Source organism: Mesoplodon bidens (genome assembly GCF_964165515.1).
Source record: "Mesoplodon bidens genome assembly, chromosome: 3".
NCBI lineage: Eukaryota > Metazoa > Chordata > Mammalia > Artiodactyla > Ziphiidae > Mesoplodon > Mesoplodon bidens.
The window spans coordinates 42897794-42919222 of NC_138178.1; the positions used below are offsets into that span (position 1 = coordinate 42897794).

General features: G+C 38.9%; 1 protein-coding gene across 4 annotated transcripts in view; it reads right to left on the minus strand.

The window, feature by feature from the left end:
- Positions 1-21429, minus strand: part of MYO5A (myosin VA) — a 199932-nt gene that overhangs the window by 37518 nt on the left and 140985 nt on the right. For all 4 annotated transcript variants that reach the window (XM_081227966.1, XM_081227965.1, XM_081227964.1 and 1 more), the window contains exons 24-28: positions 20110-20258; positions 14469-14582; positions 7355-7498; positions 7063-7116; positions 4702-4929 (exon numbers count right to left, since the gene is read on the minus strand). In XM_081227966.1, the coding sequence (XP_081084092.1) occupies positions 4702-4929; positions 7063-7116; positions 7355-7498; positions 14469-14582; positions 20110-20258 (689 nt within the window). The remainder of the gene's footprint in view (positions 1-4701; positions 4930-7062; positions 7117-7354; positions 7499-14468; positions 14583-20109; positions 20259-21429) is intronic.

Consider the following 21429-nt stretch of genomic DNA (forward strand, 5'->3'; position numbering starts at 1 on the left):
TTTCCATTAACAACTCAGTACAAAAAAAGTGGTGTCCAGATCATGTGTTTCAGCAAAATTAAATGTTTTTTTCCTCACATCTTTAGATATATATAAATGGGAAGGATTTAGCTCCTTGGAAATATCTACTATCTGCTGTTATTCAATTCTTTTTTCCTCTGTTACAGTATAGCATGGTACAGCTTTTGAAATAAACATCTGGCAGGTCAAAATTACTAACGATTTTGCATAGAAAGGGCTTTTCTGCTAACATTTTTAATTCCTTTTTAATTTTTCCTTTTTGGTGTAATCTGTCTGACAACCAATGTAATTTCAAAATCTTGCTTCTACTCAGCCACTCTCTCTCTCCTAAACCAGGGCAAGAATAGACAATAAGAACAACTGCTCTATAGCCTCTAAAGAATAATACTCTTTAGAACCCAAGAGCCCATTCTATTTGTCTAAATAGTATATGTCTGATCCTTTAGTCAACGTTTGCTCTAAAGCCAGATCTCACAGTGAAGTAGAGATTATAGAATACACTTCAAATATCATGATCTTAGAGACCAAGATAACTTTAATGTCAACTAGAGGCCTACAAATACTCGCTTTTGAATTCCAGTGTTTATAATAAAAAACATCCTTTTTTAAAAAAAATCCCACTTTTCTCCTAATGCTGACCTTTTGTGAGTCTATAAATGCACACTTAGAGAAGACCAAATATAATCTGATAAGAGCTATTAACAAGAGCTTATGTTTTACTGATTTTAAAAATCTTTCCCATAAACACCACATATAGCATTTTAATAAATATTCTAGGTATGTTTATAAATATTTTAGTACATATTTCATAGAACATTTCTTTTTCTCTTTTATTGAAAGGCAGAAAATCTTTCTATTCTATAAAGGGCCATACTCAGATTTTTAAGTTTTAAATAGTAACTCAAAGAACCAGTTTCTATGTTAAATAACGCTACATGTATTCTTTGACATCTGAGGACCTACATGATCTGGTTTTTAACTTTTAGTAAGTTAGGTAAGTAGATCTAATGAACTCATCCAAAGGAAAGATAGTAGAAAGTAGCCAGTCCTTCCCTTATCTGGCCTATCATAGCTAAGAAGCAGGGGCTGGGCATGGGGTCAGACTTGGACTGCCAGCACTAGTAAGTTCCTGACTCACTGCTCAAAGAGTCCCTGCCAAGACAGGACCAGAAGTTCTGAAAGGGTTGCACCATGTAGGAAAATCCCACTCTTCCCAAGAAGGGCATGCTCAGCTCCTCAGGCCCCTCCTCACCATTGGCCAACAAACCCACAGCTGGTAGAAATGAGAGTATGGGAGAGCTTGCACTTTGGAGTGTGCTCCGAGTTAAGGGCTTCCCTCCCCCGCTTGTGGACGGCCTGCCATAACTACCACTCTGAGTCACAGAGCTGACTACGAATTCAAAAGTCATGGGGGCCTCTCTGCGATCCAGACTGGAGCCTTTGACATCCATTATTTTCCCACTGACTTCTCAAATAGCAGGGGGTCAAATAGGAAATTAATTTGTAAATATCAAAATAGCCTTGTTGGCCAGAAAATATCAACTGCAAAACTGGGGGATACTTGTAAAAATCAGGATTAAATAGAAGTGTTTACTAAAAATTTAAAAAACATATAATTACCTTGTCATCCTGAAAATCACAAGTCAGCAAGCACAAAAAACAAATGGAGAAAACAACAAACCCTTAGTTCCATAAATAAATTCCATCTTGAGTCCTCATCAAAACAGATAAAAGCTAACTGTGAAAACAACCAAGTTTGTTTCTCCTAAAACTAACTCTGTATGTAAATTACTATCCATGGAACTGGCATGAAGTGGACATTAATACATATTTATGTAATGGCAACTCTTAATTCTCAGGAACAGACTCTTGAAATTCTTTTGAGTTGTTTTGATTTTTCTAATTATAAAGTATTTGTGAGGGTATGAGGAAAATGAACCTCCTGTTAATGTATTATGGTAAAATTCTTATCCTAGGTGGGTGAGAGTTAACAGTAACGCCTTGGTAGGAGGTCATTTGCCCAAGTGAAGCCTCCCGGAACACTTGTGGAGGCAGAGCACGTAAACTAGATGTGGCTGGCTGGGCTGGATCATCACCTGGCTCACGGGACATCACTTACCATTGCTTGCGAAGGAGTTGTGAAATGATGTGGCTCTTGACTAGAAATGGAGTGGGATAAACATCCCTGGGTTTGAAAGGGCTTAGTCAGTGTCCTGGGCATTACTCCTAAGAGAAAACAAGCTGATGCTATGTGTAGGCTTGGAGCCTGGAGAGCAGGGACCTTGGTTAGACAGGGCCAGCCCATTAGGCACTGGAGATAAGTTGTCACATGGAGTATGTGAGCTGGGTAGGTGAGAGTGTGTGGTACCATAGCTATGTGCTCTTGTGAGCTGGATTGTTTTTATGCCCCTTGGTTCATTTTTCTTTTTCTTTTTATTGACTTTTACTAAAGCTTCTTGTTAGAATATTAGTTCATCACAGGGAACCAGAGAAAGGAATTCTAATTTTGGACTCTGTTCCAGCTAGCATGCAGAGGGAGGCTTGTTTCTTGAGGCCCAATCCCAGGTGTGTTGTTGTTATCAAATACAAATGTTATGTGCCAGGTTTGGTATCTTAACCACATGTAGAACTACCATTTCTTTTTTTCTTTTCTTTTCTTTTTTTTTTTTTTAGAATTTGGAGGCTTTCAATCTTCTTTTATTTTTATTTATTTATTTTTGGTTGTGTTGGGTCTTCGCTGCTGCACGTGGGCTTTCTCTAATTGCGGTCAGCAGGGGCTACTCTTCGTTGCGGAGCTCGGGCTCTAGATGCGCAGGCTCAGTAGTTGTGGCACACGGGATTAGTTGCTCTGCGGCATGAGGGCTCTTCTTGGACCAGGGCTCGAACCCATGTCCCCTGCATTGGCAGGAGGATTCTTAACCACTGCGCCACCAGGGAAGCCCCAGAACCACCATTTCTAAGAGAAGTGCTCTCAGATCTTTCAGGCATCCCATTCATTATATGTTATAGTCTTTTAAAAATTGAATTATATTGACATACAATATCAGTTTCATTTATACAACATAGTGATTTGATATTTTTACACATTATGAAATGATCACCAGGATAAGTCTAGTTACCGTCTGTCACCATACAGAGTTATTACAATATCATTGACTACATTCCCTATGATGTACATTACATCTCTGTGACTTATTTATTTTATAACTGGAAGTTTGTAACTCTGAATCCCCTTTATCTATGTCACCCAACCCTCTAACCCCCTCCCTTCTGGCAAACACTAGTTTGTTCTATCTATGAGTCTGTTTCTGTTTTGTTTTCTAGATTTCACACATACTAAGTGAAATCATATGGTATGTGTCATTCTCTGTCTTATGGTCATTTTTTATGTAGCAGGTCATGCAGCTGGGATACTTGATTGCCTAATTCTTGGTAACACTTTGCTTCATGAACATGGGCAGGAACATAAACCAGGTTTCAAGATGATTATTCAGATTCCCCCCGATGTCAAATGACTAAAAGGTCTATTTCTCACCAACACATGGCAGTTGGATCTCAAGTTATCTGAGGTCAGGGAAGTCGTTCAAAGGGCCATCTATATGCTTCAGCCTGGGTCCCTTCTGTGGAATCACTAAACACAGCCCCTCCTAGCTGGGACAACTCCCACCATTAAACAGAACTTCTTGAAGTGAGCAGAAATCATCTCCATGTCACTTCTACTCACTGATCTCATTTCTAACCTTTTCATGTGTTATCTTTTCTATCTTTAAACAGGCTATTTTCTTTTTTTTTTTTTTTTGTAAGGTATTTTTTTTTTTGCTTTATAACAAATTTAATCAGTTATACATATACATATGTTTCCATATCCCCTCCCTTTTGCGTCTCCCTCCCACCCTCCCTATCCCACCCCTCGAGGCGGTCACAAAGCACCGAGCTGATCTCCCTGTGCTATGTGGCTGCTTCCCACTAGCTATCTACCTTACGTTTGGTAGTGTATATATGTCCATGCCGCTCTTTCACTTTGTCACAGCTTACCCTCCCCCCTCCCCATATCCTCAAGTCCATTCTCTAGTAGGTCTGTGTCTTTATTCCTGTCTTACCCCTATGTTCTTCATGACATTTTTTTTTCTTAAATTCCATATATATGTGTTAGCATACAGTATTTGTCTTTCTCTTTCTGACTTACTTCACTCTGTATGACAGACTCTAGGTCTATCCACCTCATTACAAATAGCTCAATTTCATTTCTTTTTATGGCTGAGTAATATTCCATTGTATATATGTGTAAACAGGCTATTTTCAACAAATAATTTAAAATTGTATTTAATGCCTTCCCACAGCAAGATAACTTATGGATTTTTGTATTTAATAGAATTGTATTTTTGATAAAAATTTATCATGACCAGATTACTAAAAAATGATTAATTTTAAAAGCCCTTTGCTCATGAGTGAGTGGTGAAACTTTGAAGAGCATTTGGGATACCATTCGCTTCTTGTTCATTCCAATTGGTATTTGCAACAGTTTTAAAACAACATTGAGATTTTTCCCCCAAAATGATGATATCCTCAATTAGACTAAAAATGCTCTTAAATGTTTGCTTTGTTATAAATTGGAGGGAAAGGGTAGGAAGAAAGAGGCCAGTCCCCAAACACCCACCTGAGCCACTTGCTCATGCTTACCTTGGGTTGGATGGCCTCTTTCTGGCTCATCAGTTGAGACCTCAAGATGAGGACTTCCTCCTTGCGTACATCGAGCTCCTCACTCACAGAGGTCAGCTGCTCCATGAGGACACGGTAGGCTGGTGCACCTGGAGCGGTCACCTCAGGGGCACTTTTCTCACTAAGGGCCTTGCGTAACTCATTCAGCTCATTTTTCAGTTTTTTGTTTTCTGATTCTAGTTCTTGACGCTGTATGAAGAGACAAAGAATAGTTCATCACTATCATCCTCAACTTTACACTGGAATACTCATCCTTCCCTAAGATAGTAGAAGAATTCTGCTGGATAAGATTGCCAGAGCTCCCCTAGTGAATGGCTCCCCTGGTTCTACTGGGAACTCTGCTCTGAAAATTAAGAAAGTCAATGTCAAGTGGAATTGAGCAAGGTGAATGGTAGTTTGCTTCATCAACCTAAATTCCAGAATCAAATTTATTCCAGGCCGCCCAGGGTGTGGTCACAGGCCTGAAGAGAATGCTGAGTCCTAAGGGTTGAGTTTATCTCAGTACTAAGAAGCCCAGGTTTTCTTTATGGGTAAATACAAGCACAAATATGAAGGTCCAAATGGTCAGGGCATTTCCAATGAATGGTTCAGAGAGCAGATCCTTGAAGTGTTGAGTAGTACCCTCTTATTTCTTTTGTAAAGGAGAGGGGAAAGACCACTGAAATTTTAGGCTTTTAACTTCTAATTTAAAAATTACATAGCATTTAAACTAATAAAATCCTCTATAGTGTTTCAATAACAACAAACAATATATTTTTGAAGCTTCTTTCCTGTGTGACATGCTTGTGAAGCTGCTGGCGGAAGCCTTGAGAAGCAGGAGGAGAGGATGGGCGACCTCTTCCTTCAGTCATCTAGATGGACAAACACATCCTTTACCATCTCCATACTTTCACATACTACCAGCCATCCTCCCATCACCAGTTAGTGCTGCCCTTTGTAGGCTCTGCTCAAACAACGGCAGTGGAACCCAGAATAGAGATCTGACGCTAAACTCTATTTACTGACCCTAAAATACAAATGTCACAGGATACTGGTTGGGAAATAGTGAAGCAGACGGGCATTTAAAAGCACCATGCTGATTTATTTAGCACATGACATTAAGGCTTTATGATAGTGGAAGTGAGACACTTCCATACAAAGATAAAATATTTTACCATTTCTTCCAGAGAAGCAATCTTAGGTTTATAGCACCATATTAGACCTTTCAACATGTTATAGTAAGACTATTTAAAGTCCTTTTTTTCCCCTAGTTTAAGAATTTATAACACTTTCTTTCATGAATTAGTCCATTCAAATGTGAAAATGAATGCTCCTTCCTATCCCCAGTCTCCTACCAACTGGTAATCAGATTCGTATTGCTATTTCTGAAAACGTATGAATGTCTTTACTTCGACACCTAAGCTCTGATGCCATGTTTCCCAAACTTTAATGTGCATCAGAATCACCCGGAGGACGGATGGCTTGGTGCCACCCCCATGGTTTCTGATTCAATAGGTTCGGTGTGAGGCCTGTAAATTTGCATTTCCATCAAATTACCAGGTCATGTTGATGCAGATGGCCCAGGGACCACATTTCAAGAAACATTGAGCTAATACTTGGGAACTGTCTTTCTCTACAAACACATAGTTTCAGTGGGGTTTGATGGTTCGAGCACGGGGTTTGGAGCTAGAGATACCAATGTTCAAATTCCATTCCTGTCGGTTTCTAGTGGGGTCATCTTAGGGAAGTTACTTATACTTCTTAGTGTCAATTGCTTCATCTATAAAATGGGAATTAAAATGCTTACTTGCAGGATTGTTGTTAAAAATTAAGGCTGACGTATAAAGTGCTTGTATTTTAAAATGATGAAGATAATGACAGCAGCCAACATTTGTTGGGTCCTTATGATGTGCTAGGCACTATTCTAAGCAGTTTACATGAATTACTTCATATAATCCTCATGACAGTCCTATAAGATACATATTATCATTATTCCCGCTTTATAGATGAGAAAACCAAGGCACAGAAAGGAGAATTTGCACACAGTCATAGAGTGGCAGATCTAGCATTTGAACCCAGGCAGTCTGTCACCTGGGTCCGTGTCCTTTACTACCTTCTACAGCCTCAAATGGCAGCTACTGCTCCTGCTTCTGCTTAGACTGAACTCTAGCCTATATGAAAGAGAATTTTAAAAAGGGAATGACACAGGGCTACAACTAATGCCTGAATAAGCCTTAAGCTAGGGCCTCAGGTACCCTTAAGGATGTTCTCTGAGAGAAAGAAGCTCTGAGCAGGTCTCTCGCCACAAGATATTCAAAGTCTCGGGCTGAAACTTCCCATTACCTTGAGTGACTCATATTCCAGTTCTGCACCTCTAATTTGTGGTCTTTCTTCTTCCTAGGGAAACACACAAAGTTAAAAACTTTATAAGTAAGTAGTTATATTTTAATTGTCACATTTTTACTCTTAGAATATTTCCTAGCTCAGCAGAAAAGAGTGAGGAGAGTTAAGCCCTCACTACTTGAACCAAAACCTACTTGGTTAAAGTTAAAGTACTTCTGGGCTGAGTTGCCGTTAAAGAAGAGACTGCAGAACTCTGTTTGCCATGGCCCTAGGGTGGGAGAGCACTGCGCACCTTTGCCTTACTTCGGAGCACCTGCTCCTCCTTGCGGTCCAGCTCATCCTGCATCACCTGCTTCTCCTGCTCCAGCTCTGTGACCCGCTTCTGGAGCTTGAGGAACAATGACATGTCCAGAGGCACTTTCTTCTCGCTTGGCTCCTAAACCCCAGAAATCAGAAGATGGTCAAGATGGTTCAGAAGATGTACAAGCCAATGAGAAAATGATGAACAGCTCAACAGAGAAACAGGCAAACTTATAGAAGAAATATAAATGGCCAAAGAATACACAACTAACACATCCAACCAGCTAATAAATGGAAAAATGCGAATTAAACAACAGCAAGGTACCACTTTCCCCCTATCATATTGGCAAAGACTAATAAGATTAATAAGGCCATGTGTTAGTAACAGTGTCTTATAAGATATTGGTGGAAGTTATAAGTAGGCCCTTTGGAAGGGCAAGTTAGCTGCATTTATTAAAATTTAAGTCTGTATATTCTTTAACATAGGACAAACATAGCAATATATGTTTAAGAATTAATCCTACACAAATACACAAGTACACAAAAATATATGGGGAAAGATGTTCACTGTAATATTTTTTGTAATTGAAAAAAACTAAAAAGAACTCAAATGTTGGTCAATAGGAGAGCTGCTTAAATAAATTATGGTATAGCCAAACTATGAAGTATTTTATAGCTGTTAAAAATAATGAAGTAGATCTACATGAGTAGATAAATATGTTCTAGATAAAAGTATTAAGTGAAATGAACAAGTTGCAGGATAGTATCTCATTTTTCTTAAAAAAAAAAAAAACAAAACCCAATACACGTGACTTTTAAGTATACCTAGCACATGGCAAACAAATATCTAGAAGGCCATTGAGGTTATCTTAGAGAATGGGAGGTACTGTGGGAAAGTTTCATTTTCTACTTCACACATTTCTGTATTTGAATTGTTTACAATGAGCCTGTACTACTTTTGTAACTAGGAAAAATGATTTTTGAAAAGGTGAGATGTTAGCATAAATATATTGAGGTCAGAAAGAAAACTAAAAAACCAAAATATATACAGCCCTTAATAAACTGAAAGATAACCTAGTAGCATTTAAAAGCATGTCAATTGTTTCTAAAACAGAGTCACAGGGAGAACTAGTAGGATAAATAAAGATACACTAACTAAAGCTAAGCAAAAGGAAATAATTAACCCCTAACCACCATCATAGAAATTCTGGAGGCTCCATAATTGTTTTACTTTCTTTACTTTGGGTTTGAATTTTTAATGAGGTAAGAAGAGAAAGAATTGTATCATTAGATTTAATGGAGAGGATTAAGAGCCTCTTTTTGTTAGAGAGAAAGAGAATGGTAACAACAACTTATTTATTTAATTAAATGATCGAAGTATAATTCTTAACTGATCAGCAAATCTTATATTTCCAATTGTCAATTTTTAAAAAAATGTTTTCTCCTCACATAAAAGCAAAATAAGTTTAGGAAATAAGAAAAGTACAAAGAAGAGAACTGTAAGCATAATCTCATATCCAGAGAAACCCCACAATTTTTGTCCAGTCTTTTTTTAATAAATTTAAAGAACTGGAATAATTTCATTATAATTTCATTATCATTTTATACTGTCTTTAAAACTTAGCATCATATTACAATCGTTTTCCAAATTTATAATATGATACTTGAAAGCACAATTCTTAATGGTTGTATTGACATATGTACCATCATTTGCTTAGCTATTACCTTACTGGTGACCACTGGGGTTACTTCTAATTTTTTGCTATTGAAATATACTAAAATAAACAACCTAGTACATAAATATTTAAACATTAATGTTTTTAAGTCTATTAAATTGGTTGAGCCTGTTTATACCTCCATCAGCAACCACCAGCTTGCCTAGAACAGCAATGACTGTTATCATTTAAAAAAATTGGCTCAGCTGGTAGACCAATAGTGGTATTTCATTATTGTTTTAATTTATATTTCTTTGTCTTTTGATGAGGTTGAATAATTTTTATATTCATGAGCAATCTTTGATCTTTTGTGAATTCTTGGTAGTGCTAAGTTCAGTATTATTCCAGTTCTAAAAAAACACCTAAGAAGAATCAACTAAACTAAGAAGTGGGGCATTTATAGGCTGTCAGGGTCATTTATCTACAAACTAGTTAGACCTGGTCTTTTTCTTTCTGTCCAATTTTTTTTAAAAAAATAAATTTTTTAATTAATTAATTAATTAATTTATTTATTTATTTATGACTGTGTTGGGTCTTCATTGCTGCATGCGGGCTTTCTCTAGTTGCAGCAAGCAGGGGCTACTCTTTGTTGTGGTGCCTGGGCTTCTCATTGTGCTGGCTTCTCTTCTTGTGGAGCACAGGCTCTAGGTGCACTGGCTTCAATAGTTGTGGCACACGGGCTCAGCAGTTGTGGCTCTTGGGCTCTAGAGCACAGGCTCAGTAGTTGTGGCATATGGGCTCAGTGGCATGTGGGATCTCCCCAGACCAGGGCTCAAACCTGTGTCCCCTGCATTGGCAGGCGGATTCTTAATCACTGCACCACCAGGGAAGTCCATCTGTCCACTTTTGCACTGCTCAGAGTAACAAAAAGTTTAGGTCTATGACGTTCACCATAAAGTCTGTCCTGACTTAGTAGAACAGAGGTAACATCTTCCCTGAGTATGAAATTACTACAGAATTTCATTCATACAAAAATTCATTTCTATACATCCCACAAATACTTATATTTTAGCTTATTTATAATGTAAACATTCTATCTTATGTATTTTAATGTTTGTTCCTCTATTAATGGTGTATGTATCCCTGAAAACTTTTAACTATTTAATCCTTTTTTCACACTATGATAGAAGCCTTCGTTCTATGAATGAATATAATATTTCACCATTGTACCTATAGATAGGAACATTTGACAACTGCAAAAATTGAGGCATAATGTTTATAATTAAGAGAGCTCCAAATGGTGCCCATTCTTATCCCTAATGACACGTATAATCAAAGAGATATTGTCCTCTCTATACCACGTAAGCAAGAAGGAAGTTTGGGCCATCTGGCTCAGGGAAGTGTCTGGGGTTTTGTTTTGCTTTCTTTCCTTTGTTAGGACTTTGTCATCTAGGGCTTTTCCAAGAAAGTGAAGCTTTAAAACTAATCTAGGCCTCTTGCCTTCCAAGATGGCCCACACTCTGTCTATGGAGTGTGTATTTCCCTGAACAAACCTTCTTTCACTTTACTATGTCTTGCTCTTGAATTCTTGCCTGCACAAAGCCAAGAACCCACACTTGACGGCCATCCCAGGGACTCAGACATGACTTGGGATGTGACCATCCTCTCGCACCCCACTCTCTTTCCTGCAACATCTTTTCTGGCACCCAATGCGGGGCCTCAAAGGCCATAATCTCGATCCGCCTACTGGGCTACAGCTGCCCTCTGAAGGGTGGTTGGGACTTATCCTGAGCCATGTAGATTCAAGTAGCCCGTTAAGTGGCAGCTGACGTCGCCTGCAGGATCTGGCAGAGACCAGTTCTCTGGCCGTGAAGAAGCGCACTGAGGCCAAGGCTTTTCCCCCTCAGTCTTTCTCATTCTCCTATTGCTCTATCTCTTTGGACTTGATAAGATCCACCCAGAGGACCACCAAACATCCAAATTAAGACTGTGCGGCAAGTAATTGACAAATTGGTTGGGTCTAAAGAACTCCTGCCAGGGGCTTATCTGGTGGCGCAGTGGTTGAGAATCTGCCTGCCAATGCAGGGGACACGGGTTCGAGCCTTGGTCTGGGAGGATCCCACATGCCGCGGAGCAGCTAGGCCCGTGAGCCACAACTACTGAGCCTGCGCGTCTGGAGCCTGTGTTCCGCAACAGAAAAGGCCGCGATAGTGAGAGGCCCGCGCACCGCGATGAAGGGTGGCCCCCGCTTGCCGCAACTAGAGAAAGCCCTCCCAGAGAAACGAAGAACCAGCACAGCAAAAAATAATAATAATAATAATAATAATAATAATAATAAAACTAATCTAAAAAATAGCAACAGTCTCTCATTAGAGGAAAATCAGGAAGATAACAGAATTTGTTCACAAAATTACCATGACAGGCCTGGCAGTCATTCTGGAATTACTGCTGACAATAGCTGAGAAAGTTATGGTGACGCTTTCCCTGGATTTGACAGGTATGAGAAAGCTCGACAGCAGTAGCAGAACTGAGATAATTAGTTAATGGCTACTAAGAAAGGGGCATTACAGAGTGCGGAGAAGCAATGGTTCCAAAAAAATAACCCCAATCCACGAAGATGCAGGAAGTGTGGGAGGGCTGCAAGGCAAGTGGAGCTGGCAGGTGAGTTCTTCAGAGAAACAGCAATGGAGGTGTCATTGTGTCTTGTGAACAACCAATCACAGGTTTCTGATTTGTGACTAGAGAGACATTAATCTTTTATTTTTACATCAAATTTTGCTATTATTACATGACTAAGGTCGGAATTCTGTGTTTCAAAACAATTTATCTGTTTTAATTTTTAAAAAATCAATTCATAAACAAGAGTGATCCCATTATTATCCTGGCACTGGATTCTAAAAGAGCTACTTGGGAATATTACACATAGGAGTTGAAAGTTTTCCTTTAGTTTGAAAGGGGCAATTTGTAAACCTGGCCATTACAGAGGTAGTTGCAGGAAGAAATGCAAACCTGCAAGTCATAAGTAATTCGAAGTACAAAGTTATGTGCTGCACAATTTCCCTTCTGATAGTCAATCTCTCTTTTTCTATTACTAGTTGTGTAGATTTCCATCTTTCTGATCCTGGCCACACCCAGTCAGAATTGTAGGGGGGTCACTGGAAGTCTGTTTATTAGAGCAAAAACCTTTGTTTATTGAACACTTACTATGTATCAACACTGCTACAAGTGTTTTATAAAAATTAACTCATTTAATCTTCAAAATATCACTATAAAGTAAGATAATAATAGCATTGCCACTTCACAGATGAGGAAACTGAAACACAGAGAGATTGAGGCTAAGGTTATGGACTCAGTCCCAAGGAGGGGAGTTACTGTAGTCTGTCCCATGGTAAAGACAGCACTAACCAAAGCCAGCCACATCTCAGATGCATGCACTTAGTCACAAGCAACAAGCATGACTAGTTCAGTCAACAGCCTTCCTCATTACTGAGAGAAGACTTCCAGTGTATGACCTACTGTTGGTGGTCAGTGCACATGACAGACACTAACAATAATCCAAGATCTGTAGGTGATTTCTGGAGCACAATTCACACTTCATTATTTAAAAAAGATGAAAAATGTACCAAATCCCACTCTAATCTATGTCTTAACTTGAGAAAAGACTTGACAGAAAACAAGTGAGAATAGAAATGAAAAGGTTACCCCTCCCCTCAAATCTGTAAGAATCTGGAGAAAACTTGAAAAGAATAGAGACCCTGACAAAAACTATTACTAGTAAAAATTAGGTAAAGCATATAAGACTTTTGAGTTTAAAAATGTAATGCCCACTACTGGGCATATACCCAGAGAAAACCATAATTCAAAAAGACACATGCACCCCAATGTTCATTGCAGCACTATTTACAATAGCCAGGTCATGGAATCAACCTAAATGCTCATTGACAGACAAATGGATAAAGAAGACGAATGGTACATATACACAATGGAATATTACTCAGCCATAAAAAGGAATGAAATCGGGTCATTTATAGAGATGTGGATGGACCTAGAGACTGTCATACAGAGTGAAGTAAGTCAGAAAGAGAAAAACAAATACTGTATATTAACATATATATGTGGAATCTAGAAAAATGGTACAGATGAACCAGTTTGCAAGGCAGAAATAGAGACACAGATGTAGAGAACAAACATATGGACACCAAGACCAAGGGAAGAAAGTTGGGGGGGGGAGCGGGGGATGAATTGGGAGATTGGGATTGACATATATACACTAATATGTATAAAATGGATAACTAATAAGAAGCTGCTGTATAAAAAAATAAATAAAATTCAAAAATTCAAGAAAAAAAGAAAAAAAAACCCAAAGAACTCTGGGCAATAATGAATTGCTGTAGTTTGAAACCACTAAAGTCAATAGATAACTTGAATAACCTCTGTCCTGCTATATACAGGCCACACTGCTGTATCAATGTCCCCAGCCTAATGTTATCTGTAGACAGAAATGGGACTGGAGAACCGCAGTGTAGAACCCCTGAGTGCAAGGAGGTAGAGTGTGGAGCTCTGAACAGACAAGCCTCAGTTAGAATACTGGCTCTGACACGTACAAGCTGTGACCTTGGGCCAGCAACTTAGCCCTCTCCTATGTATGAGTCCAATTATATGACACTTTTCTTTAAAAGGAACAGAATGAGATGGAGAAACTTTTCATCCCAAGTGGAATTAAGATGAGAAAGGAAAGAATTATTCAATTTTTTCAGCTGTTCTGCCAGAAGCAGTCTATTTCTGAGTTGGCCATTCTCTCAGAATATGATACAAAAATAGAAGGGTTGTGCCTGAATTACCCATTACAGAAACTAATGTCATATTTGAAGAAGATCTGAGAATTGGTTTGGGAACAATCTAACTTAAAGTCACTGTACTCTTGGAGTTACAGTAACATGTCATTTTGATTTCAAACCATGTAACACAAAACACTAAGGCAGATTTATAAGCTGTTTTTCATGCATTTTTGTGGGAGAGAATTACATTGGTACAAACTATCATCAAACAGGCAGCAATTTTGCTAAACTCTTGGGCACTGGTATTTATAATATTCTAGGACAGAGGGCTTGCTTTTCAAATAATTTACCTCAGTCTGAAATAAATTCATGACAGGCTATGTTTTTTGCACATAGAACATGTTAAGGTGTAGAAGGGAATTACCGAAGGGAAAATCTGATCCTCAAAATTACATTAAAAATGAAAATTAAAATGTTTATTGACAAAAAAAATATGCAGTAAGTATGTATGTACACAGCTAATTAAGCGCCTTTAAGTCACTTATGAAGAATAAACAGCATAAAACAAATGTTACATTTATGGACAAATGGGGTCCTCCCTGCAAAGAAAATGTTCTCTGTTAGTAACAGCATGGGCACATCTTACTTTTACTGATAGGTGTCTAAAATGTACCTCTGTCCTTGATGGAATGTCTTCAGTTTCTGCAATTTCAGAGCTAAAGGTGTATTCGGACTCATTGCTGCTGTGGGTGGAGTCTGTTCTCTTGTGTCCAGGCTTAGGCACATTCTGCAAGACAAATAAGCAGTTATAGTTAACACAACATAATTAAATAATTGAACTAGGCATAGTTAAGACAGCACCCACCTTAACTCGGTTCTAATCCTCACTCACTGACTTAATGTTCTCATGCCCAAACGATCTGTTCCATGTTGTATTAACAAACTCTTACAAAAGGGTCACCTTCGGAGCTCCTCAAAGAATGAGAAAGATGCACCAGGAGGGCATGACAAGCACAGTCACAAAACCAAATACTCAAACAAAAATCATCTGTGATTACTGGCAGAGTCCGCCTTTTAAAGTTGTGAGTGGCTAGTCGCACTGGGTGAAGCATAGGTATGATGCCTCAGCATCTAAGGACTGCAACTGACTTCCATGTTGCAATCAAATAAAACCTACCGAAAAGTTCATAGGATATATTTAATGATAGCATCATCATTTTACTGCACCGTATTTGGGCATAAATGGTAAAAAAAAAAAAAAAAAAAGTCGGGGAAGGGGGTTTCCACTTAGGCGACTACAATTTCTGTTGGTTTTATGCCTGAAGCTGAATCTCTGGAGTCAGCAGTGGGAAGGATGAGTGTGCAGAAGAGGCAAGGAAGCTGCTCGAAGAATCCTGGGAAGATCCTTGGGTTATTAATTCAGGGAGTCCAGGTGACACTTTTATGGCATGTGGTGCCTATGAACTAGTGTTCAGAAAGCTTGTGGGGAACAGAAAAGTTAAGCAATTGTAGTCCCTTCCTTTCTGTAGGGAAAGGGGTTAGAGAATGACTTGAAGGAAGAAGGAATAAAAAGGCTGCGTTTGGGCCCCTCACTCCTAGGGTGCCCCCAGCAGAAGACATGGAAAGGTTCAGTGGCCTGGATTTTCTAGGGATATAAATCCTGAGAGCTTCAGAAAGGCCTCCAAGAGCTTTGGGATCTGTCCAATTTCCTTTACTCCTTCCCAGGTGCAGGAAAAGAGCCAGAAGCCACAAAGAGCTTTTTGCCTCTTTCCTTCCAACATCCAGGCTTATAGAGAGCAGACCCATCTGTGCAACCACAGGGAAGCCAGCCCCCAGGGGCAGTTGAAAGCCCCTCAGCCCAGCCCAACCTGTATGTTCTATGTTCATTAGTGTAATTTTCTTTTTTTGTGTGTGTGATATCTTTGTCTGGTTTTGGTATCAGTGTGATGCTGGCCTCACAGAATGAGTTGGGAAACTGCTCCCTCTTCAATTTTTTGGAATTGTTTGAGAAGCATAGGTGTTAACTCTTCTTTAAATGTTTTTTGTTGGGAGTTTCTCACTGCTGATTCAATTTCATTTCTGATATTTGATCTGTTCATATTTTCTATTTCTTCCTGATTTAGTATTGGGATATTGTATGTTTCCAGGAATTTGTCCATTTCTTCAAGGTTTTTCATTTTATTGGCATGTAATTGTTTGTAGTAATCTCTTATGATACTGTGTATTTCTGTGGTGTTGCCTGTAACCGCTCCTCTTTCATTTCTGATTTTATTTATTTGGGCTCTCTCTTTTTGTCTTGATGAGTGTGGCTAATAGTTTATCAATTTTGCTTATTTTTTTCAAAAGACCAGCTCTTAGTTTTGTTCATCTTTTAAACTGATTTTTAGTCTCTATTTCATTTCCACTCTGATCTTTTTTTTTCTCCTTCTACTAATGTTGGGTTTTGTTTGTACTTTTTCTCCTTCCTTTAGGTGTAAGGTTAGATTGTTTATTTGAGATTTTTCTTGTTACCTGATGTAGCATGTATCGCCATTAAACTTCCCTCTTAGAACTGTTTTTGCTGCAGTCCATAGATTTTAATCATTTTGTTTCCACTTTCATTTGTCTCTGGGTATTTAAAAAATTTCTTCTTTGGTTTCTTCAGTGACCTATTTGTTGTTTAGTAGTGTTTTGCTTAGCCTCCATGTGTTTGCTTTTTCAAGTTTTTTTTCTTGTAGTTGATTTCTAGTCTCATAGCATTGTGATGGGAAAAGATGCTTGATATGATTTCAATCTTCTGGATGATCAGAATATAAGTGGGGTGTTAAAGTCCCCTACTATTATTGTGTCACTGTCAATCTCTTCCTTTATGTTTGTTAATATTTGCTGTATGTATTCAGGTGCTTCTATGTTGGGTGAACATATGTTTACAGCTGTTATATTTTCTTGTTGGATTGATCCCTCTGTCATTATGTAATGTCCTTTTTTGTCTCTTGTTATAGTGTTTGTCTTAAAGTCTATTTTGTCTGACTATTGCTATCCCAGCTGTCTTTCCATTTCCATGGAATACATTTTTCCATCCCCTCACTCTCAGTCTGTGTGTCTTTAGAACTGAAGTCTCTCACAGGTGTCTGTGTATTTGTCTTATTTCTATTATCCATTCTGCCACTCTATGTCTTTTGATTAGAGCACCTAGTCCATTTACATTGAAAGTAATTATTGATAGGTATGTACTTACTGCCATTTTGTTAGTTGTTTTCTGGTTGTTGTAGTTCTTTTTTGTTCCTTTCTTCTTTTGCTCTCTTCCCTTGTGATTTGATGACTGTCTTTAGTGTTATATTTGGACTACTTTCTTTTTTGTGTGTGTGTATCTATAATATGTTTGTGGTTACAATGACGTTCATAAAAACAACAATAAATGAGGTTCAATCACACATATATACATATACATACATATTCAAATATATTTAATTATTTAAATATGATGATCTCAAGTTCAAATGCATTATAAGAACCATGCACTCTTAGTCCCCTCCCCACGACTAGTGTTTTTGTCATCATATTTTACATCTTTTTGTTTTGTGTATCCCTTAACTACACACTGTGGATATAGGTTATTTTACTACTTTTTTGTCTTTTAGCCTTCCTACTAGATTTATATGTGATTCATCTACTACCGATATTGTATGTTTACCTTTATCAGTGAGAGTTTCTCTTTCTAGTTGTGGCCTTTTCTCTCCTGCCTAGAGAAGTCCTTTTAACATTTCTTGTTAAAAGGTTTAGTGGTCCTGAATTCTTTAGCTTTTGCTTGTTTTATCTTTTTATCTTCCCTTCAAATTGGAATGATAGCTTTGCTGGGTAGAGTATTCTTGGTTGTAGGTTTTTTCCTTTTATCGCTTTGAATATATCATGCCACTCCCTTCTGGTCTGCAAAGTTTCTGCTGAAAAGTCAGCTTACAGTCTCAAGGAAATACTTTCTATGTAATTAGTTGCTTTTCTCTTGCTGCTTTTAAGATTCTCTCTTTATCTTTAATTTTTAGCATTTAAATTATAATGTGTCTTGGTGTTGACCTCTTTGGGTCGACCTTGTTTGAGACTCTCTGTGCTTCCTGAACCTGGATGTCTGTTTTCTTTCCCAGGTTAGCTAAGTTTTCAGCTATTATTTCTCCAAATAAGTTCTCTGCCCCTTTCTCTCTCTTCCCCTTCTGGAACCCCTATGAGAATGTCATTATGCTTGATGTTATCCCAGAGGCCTCTCTCAAACTATCCTCATTTTTTAAAATTCTTTTTTCTTTTAGCTGTTCTGAATTGTTGATTTCTACTACTCTGTCTTGCCGTTCACCAATCCATTCCCCTGTATCATCTAACCTACTGTTGATTCCTTCTAGTGTATTTTTAAATTTCAGTCATTGTATTCCTTAACTCTGTTTGGTTCTTCTTTATATTTTCTCTTTGTTAAACTTATCACCATGTTCATTCATTCTTTTCCCGAGTGCACTGAACACCTTTATGATCATTACCTTGAACTCTTTATTGGGTAGATTGCTTATCTCCACTTTAGTTCTTCTTCTGGGGTTTTGTCTTGTTCCTTTGTTTGGAATATATTCCTCTATCTACTCGTGTTGCTTATTGTTTGTGTTTATTTCTGTGCATTAGGTAGGTTGTTTATGATTCCCAGTCTTGGAGAAGTGGCCTTATGAAGGAGACATCATATGGGCCCCAGCAGCCCATCCTTTTAGTCACCAGATCTATATGCTCTACGGGTGCCCATATGTGGGCTGCATGGGCCCTTCTGTTGTGGTGGGGATCGCTACTTGGATGCACTGGTACATTGGGATGGCCCTCAGCCTGGTTGGCTTCCAGGTCCTACCTAGTGCAATAACTGCCAGCTGGCTGGTGGGTGGGTTTGGGTTCTGGTGTGGCAGGCTGCATAGCCTGGGGTGTGTCTCAAGGCTGGTCCCAGGCTACTGATGGATGGGTCAGTGACCAGGGTGGCTGGATGGGGGGCTCATGGGGCTGGTGTCAGCTCACTTGTGAGCAGGTAAACCTCTGGCCCTAATAGGCTAGAGGGAGGACTCCAAAATGAAACTTGTCTGCAGCAGTGTCCTCATGGTTGGAGCTCCCCAAAATGCCTGGAGCCAATGTCTATGTCCCCAGGTGAGCTCCAGTGGCCTCATGCCCTCTGGAAGGCTCTCCAAGGTTAGCAAGTAGGTCTGAACCAGGCTCCTTTCAAATTACTGCTTCTGCACTGGGTCTTGGACATGTGAGATTTTGTATATGTCCTTTAAGAGTAGAGTCTCTGTTTCCCACAGCCCTGTGGCTCTCTTGTACACAAGCCCTACTGCCTTCAAGTCCAGATGCCTGGGGATTTGTTTTCCTGGTGCAGGAACCCCAGGCTGGGAAGCCCGATGTGGGGCTCAGACCCCTTGTGCCTTGGGGAGAACCTCTGCAATTGTGTTTATCTTCCTGTTTGTGGGTCATTTACATGGCGTGTGGGTCTTGACTATACCATGTCTCCACCCCTCCTACCCATCTTGTTGAGGTTCCCTTTTATATCTTTAGTTTCATAAAATAGTTTCTGCTAGTCTTCAGGTCATTCTTATATACAGCTGCTCTGTAAATAGTTATAATCTTGGCGTGCCTGTGAGAGGTGAGCTCAGGGTCTTCCTACTCTGCCGTCTTGGCCACTCCCCTCCAAATTACCTTGTGTTTTATAACAGATATTTCAGAGCATTTCTGGCCATCTGTGCCATTAGGTTACGTTTAAGGCCGATAGCTGTAGGAACAAGATTGCTAGGGAACTCTTTGTTTCCTGATAGCAGGATAAGTAGAACAGGGAGGGTGTGCAGAACTATTAAAAGTTCATAATGTACTTTGGCAGATGCAGAAGAGTCCTTGAAATAGATAAGACAATTTATTACAAATAGAGGCTGAATTTTCTTTTTCTAGGACTATATCTTTGAAACTACAAAAACTATATAATACTTGATTATATAAATATTTGCTTTATAAACAAATTTTACTTTAAGTCATTCAATACATAAAACAAAGTCCACCTACACTGAGTTTATACTATCTTATAATCCAGTCTTCAAAGTGTTTGACTTTACAAAATATTTATGAATAAAGTGATATGATTTCTGGGATGTGCTTTAAAACAATCCAATCCATTGGATGGAATGGGATGGAGGGTAGAATGGGGGATAGAAATGTGTTGACCATTTTGGATTGAGTGATGGGTACATGGAGTACAGGGGGGTTCATTCTACTTTTCTATCTAGTTTTGCATATGTTTCAAATTTTTATATAAAAAAAATCAAAACTATTTGACTCACAACCATCAAAGTCATCTCTTCCTTGAGGTCATCATATCGTTCTTCCAAGCGACTGAACTCATTCAGAAGGTTCTGATATCTCAGCCTTTCATCATTAAGATCGAGTTCCAGTTGTTTTGTTTCTTCTATTAACTTCTTTTCCATAGTCTCTGAAAGAAAGGAGAGGGAAAAGCATACCAAAGATGGCTCCACAGAATGCAAGAATACAAACATGGACACTGACTTCCAGTTTCTTTGGGAGGGGTTCTACTTTTAGCACCACTATGATCTATGAAGAGTATCTTAGTGGAGGTAGGGAAAGAGAAAATACCATGACCAAAGAATAATTTATTAATAACAACAACCATCATCTATTGCATTGTTCCATGAAAAGAACTAGTTCATTCATTGGTTGCAGCACATCCTTGATAAACTTCCACTAGCCATCATCTAGTAACTAGAGTATACATTTTTATTCCAATAGTATTCTGTTTCAGGCTATTCATAAAATTCTTTTGTCCCAAAAGTCAGAGACATTCCTCAAGCCTCCGGGGAAATGGTGACTTCTCAGCGGACCCAGCTGTACTGCTCTACAGAGTGTCTCCACTCATCTCAGTCCCCAGGTTCTGTCTTACCATTTCCCAATGCTGTGAGCTCCCTTGTTGTCCTATTACTCCCTCGATTCTAATCAGGTAAGATCCCCACACCTGGTCCTCTGTTGTTACCACTCCTATGTGCTGCTGGGGGACCTGACCTTTCCATTTACCCACCTCACTCTGCTCTCTCTGTTGCCAGGGGCTGGCACTTAGATAGGACATCATCTGGAGATCGGAGAATAGCCCTTGATTGCAGATCAAGCACAGTAAAAAAGCCTTAAATCTCATCTGTATGCTTTATCTCAATGAGCTGACCCAGTCACATTTATAAACATTAAGCTTCCTACCACTATGGCCCATTTTACCCTCATATTTTGTGGGTATACCTTCATCTGCCCTGCCTGCTTCTATTGCTTCACCATTTCTTTCTCTGTCAGCTCCACGAGGGCAAGGGCTGCCAAGTGTCTTGTCATAACTGCCTCCCTGGTGTCCAATACAGTGTTTCCCTACCCTAGGGCTTTAATAATTTGTAAATAAATGAATGAAAGAATTTCTTCTCTCTATAACATTCTGTAAATTGCTTTTTATTCTCACAAGTTTGTGGAAGCTGCCCAAGGCTACCAACAAATTTTCCTTAGGCAAATCCACTGTTATTGTCTTTGTTCTTATCTTTCAGCATCAAATAACATTTTCTATTTTCCTACAAGAATTCTCATCATTCTGGATTTTCCCACTGCATTCTGCA